This window comes from Abrus precatorius, unplaced genomic scaffold (assembly GCF_003935025.1).
Source record: "Abrus precatorius isolate BTA unplaced genomic scaffold, Abrus_2018 Scaffold6, whole genome shotgun sequence".
In the NCBI taxonomy this organism is placed as follows: domain Eukaryota; kingdom Viridiplantae; phylum Streptophyta; class Magnoliopsida; order Fabales; family Fabaceae; genus Abrus; species Abrus precatorius.
The window spans coordinates 20,690,238-20,693,481 of record NW_020874406.1 but is presented as its reverse complement, the minus strand read 5'-3'; the positions used below and the strand labels follow the sequence as shown (position 1 = coordinate 20,693,481).

General features: G+C 30.6%; 1 protein-coding gene across 1 annotated transcript; it reads left to right on the top strand.

Moving 5' to 3' along the window:
- Window positions 1-1,126: 1,126 nt before the first annotated feature.
- On the top strand, window positions 1,127-2,784 carry LOC113869608 (pectinesterase 2-like). The gene is made up of 4 exons (XM_027506027.1): window positions 1,127-1,621; window positions 1,738-1,944; window positions 2,070-2,311; window positions 2,619-2,784. The coding sequence occupies exons 1-4, from the start codon at window positions 1,127-1,129 to the stop codon at window positions 2,782-2,784; spliced, it is 1,110 nt and encodes a 369-aa protein (XP_027361828.1).
- The last annotated feature ends 460 nt before the right edge of the window (window positions 2,785-3,244 follow it).

Here is a 3,244-nt window from a genome sequence, read left to right as displayed (position 1 = left end):
CCTAACTAGAGGCGATAAGATTTACTTGGGAGAAAAGAAAAAAAATTAATGCTATAGAAGAAACTTTTGGATAAGATGACATAAGACGATCCAATCACCTACATAAGGAACGACTACGAACTTGAAGACAAAGTTAGCAAGGAAGAAAGATATTTTATCAAGTAGAAGAGGGTTAGGAGAGTAAAGTGATCCTAGCATTATCTTAGCTATGGGTGTAAATCAACATTTCTCGTTAGTGTCTTATAATAATTTCTAAAAAATTTAAATATTTTTATCCTTATATCAATTCATATTTGTAAATTAGTTTTTATATTAAAAAATTTGTAAATCACTCTCTAAAAGTATATTTATTTTCGATTTAGTCACTTACACATTTAACGTTGTTTAATTTAAACATAATATCAGAAACTAAATCGAGTTAATAAACATAATTTTATGTCATTCCCTTCTTTGTGTACATTCCCTTAAAAAAAATAAAAATTCTTATACGTTTCAAATAATTATGTAGATCTATTCTTTTCATTTTTAAATTCAATTTCTTAAAGTAAGTTATATTTTTCTTTTATACAATTGTAGCACATTTTACCTTAAATAATTTAAAACTTTTAACATTTCACATAAATTTAAAAATGGAATATTTGAGTTAAAAAGCAAACTCAAAAATATAGACAAGAAAATCAACAAATTTTCAAAATTTTGGGTGAAAATAAAATATTTCACATATCCAACACTACTATTTAGGAGATTATGGTATGATGACATGTTTTAGATGAAGAATTCATAGATTAACTTAATGAAAATCCAAATTATGCAGTCATTGTTAAATCAATCTATTGACTTAATTTATCGTGTTCAACTATTTTTAGTAAATAATTCTTTATACTTTTATCTTACACATTCATATAATTAGAAAGTAAAAAAAAAATTCATCAAAATTTAATCTTGTTTTGCAACTAATGAAGTTTTGAGCCATTAACCTCATGTTTATTTTGAGCTTTCTAACAAAAAGTGGGTGAATCAAATTACTCGTTCTCTAAATAAAGACTCATAAATGTCGGAACCTATTCCAATAGTTTTTATAAATACACCCAAGAAGTTCTTTCAAAAAATATTAAAACATTGAAATATGGCTTCAAAAACTATAATCTTTACCATTGAGGTTGCTTGTGCAATAGCATTTTTTACATCCCATGTTGTTTTATCTGATGACACAGTGCCAATTCCAGCTGAAAAGGCCCAACTAAACACATGGTTCACTAACAATGTGAAGCCTTTAAAAGAAAGAAAAGCCACCCTAGACCCTGCTTTGTTGACTGCAGAAGAAGGTAGCAAGGTTGTGAAGGTAATGCAAGATGGTAGTGGGGATTTCAAGACCATTACCGATGCCATTAACAGCATACCTAATGAAAACACCAAGCGTGTGATTGTGTACATTGGAGCTGGAAATTATAATGAAAAAATTAAAATTGAGAGGACAAAGCCTTTTGTCACCTTATATGGGGTACCAGAGCACATGCCAAACTTAACCTTTGGGGGAACTGCACAAAAATATGGCACAGTTGATAGTGCTACATTGATTGTTGAATCAGATTATTTTGTTGCAGCTAATATCATGATCTCGGTTTGTATACTATATTTCTTAAACCTTTCCCCGCTATTGAAATATAAGCAAGATAAAGTTTGATTTTTATGATCATTTTTGGTTCTTTTTCTTTTTTCATGAATTTGATTGTACAGAATTCTGCTCCAAGGCCTGATGGAAAACGACCAGGAGCTCAAGCTGTTGCGTTGAGAATTTCTGGAGACAAAGCAACGTTTTATAATTGCAAGTTGTTGGGATTCCAAGACACTGTTTGTGATGATCGGAATAAGCATTTTTTCAAAGATTGCTTAATTCAAGGAACTGTGGATTTTATTTTTGGCAGTGGGAAATCACTATATTTGGTAAACACAATTTCATTAAATGAAACATTAGTATCTTTTGAGATGCAAAGTCATTCCATTAATTATTGTATACAAAATTAAGATTGCGATTTTATTAAACATTGGGTGTTTATTTTATGATGTAGAACACTGAATTAAGAGTACTTGGTGATAGCGGGATGACAGTAATAGTAGCACAGGCAAGAAAAAGTGAGGAAGAGGACTATGTCTACTCTTTTGTCCATTGTGACATTACTGGAACTGGAACTGGCACTTACTTGGGCAGAGCATGGATGTCTCATCCAAAAGTTATCTTTGCTTATACCAGCATGAGCAGTGTTATTATTCCAGAAGGATGGGGAGACAATAGACACCCTGAATATGCCAAGTAACTTGCTAATTCAACTCTCCATCACAAATTATTCTTTTACAGCTCTTCATTTATATTTATGAATTGAACAAGTAACTCATAAGTATTATGTGAATGTGAATAAATTACTTTGCATTGCATTCTCCTTAATACTAGTAAGATTTACCATGCACCCCCCAAAGGTGATTTCTATAATATTGACCATTTCACTCAATGACTCAAATCTTATTCCAACTACTAACATTGTTGTATATTTTATCATAATAAAGAAAATAATATACTATTACATTAACAAAAAGTAATTAATATCTGAAATTATTTACAGAACTGCACAATTTGGAGAGTATCAGAACAAGGGACCTGGTGCTGATCCCAAAGGTCGAGCCAGTTTCACAAAACAACTAACTGCTGAGCAGGTCAAACCATTTATATCTCTTGCCATGATTGAAGGCTCCAAATGGCTACTTCCTCCTCCACATCCTGCGGTCTAATTAATCATACTAAGAAGAGTGGTTCTGTGTACAAATGTTACTGGATGGTCGATCAGGAAAACAAAATTACTGTTAGACTCCGAATTGCTCATGTTGTGTAGTTTTGGTGTCTTATTCTTTTTTAATCTTTAGTTTTAGTATTTTAACATTAAGTATTATAAGATTAGAGAGAATGATAGAAGGCCTCGCATATTGAGTAGCTTTCAAATATTTATAGGGACGTTGTGTAGTTAATAAATATGTATATCCATGTGTGTATTTATATTAACGGAGAATGTATTTTAATTTCTATGATATCTAATAAAAAAAGTTGTTTTTTATTGGAAATACAGCTCATGCATGATTGATATAGACAACAAAGTTTTGTTCATACGAAAGATGTTTAATTAAGGATCACATAACCACCATAAAAAATCTTGGTCACAATGTTAAAAATAAAAATAATTAATATTGTAGCCCA

What these genes read in the sequence shown, in the direction of transcription:
- LOC113869608 (XM_027506027.1), top strand. Translation starts at nt 1,127, where the DNA reads ATGGCTTCAAAAACTATAATCTTTACCATTGAGGTTGCTTGTGCAATA. An exon ending in GTGGGAAATCACTATATTTG is followed by an intron (nt 1,945 to 2,069) that starts GTAAACACAATT and finishes TTTATGATGTAG; the next exon opens with AACACTGAATTAAGAGTACT. An exon ending in AGACACCCTGAATATGCCAA is followed by an intron (nt 2,312 to 2,618) that starts GTAACTTGCTAA and finishes AATTATTTACAG; the next exon opens with AACTGCACAATTTGGAGAGT.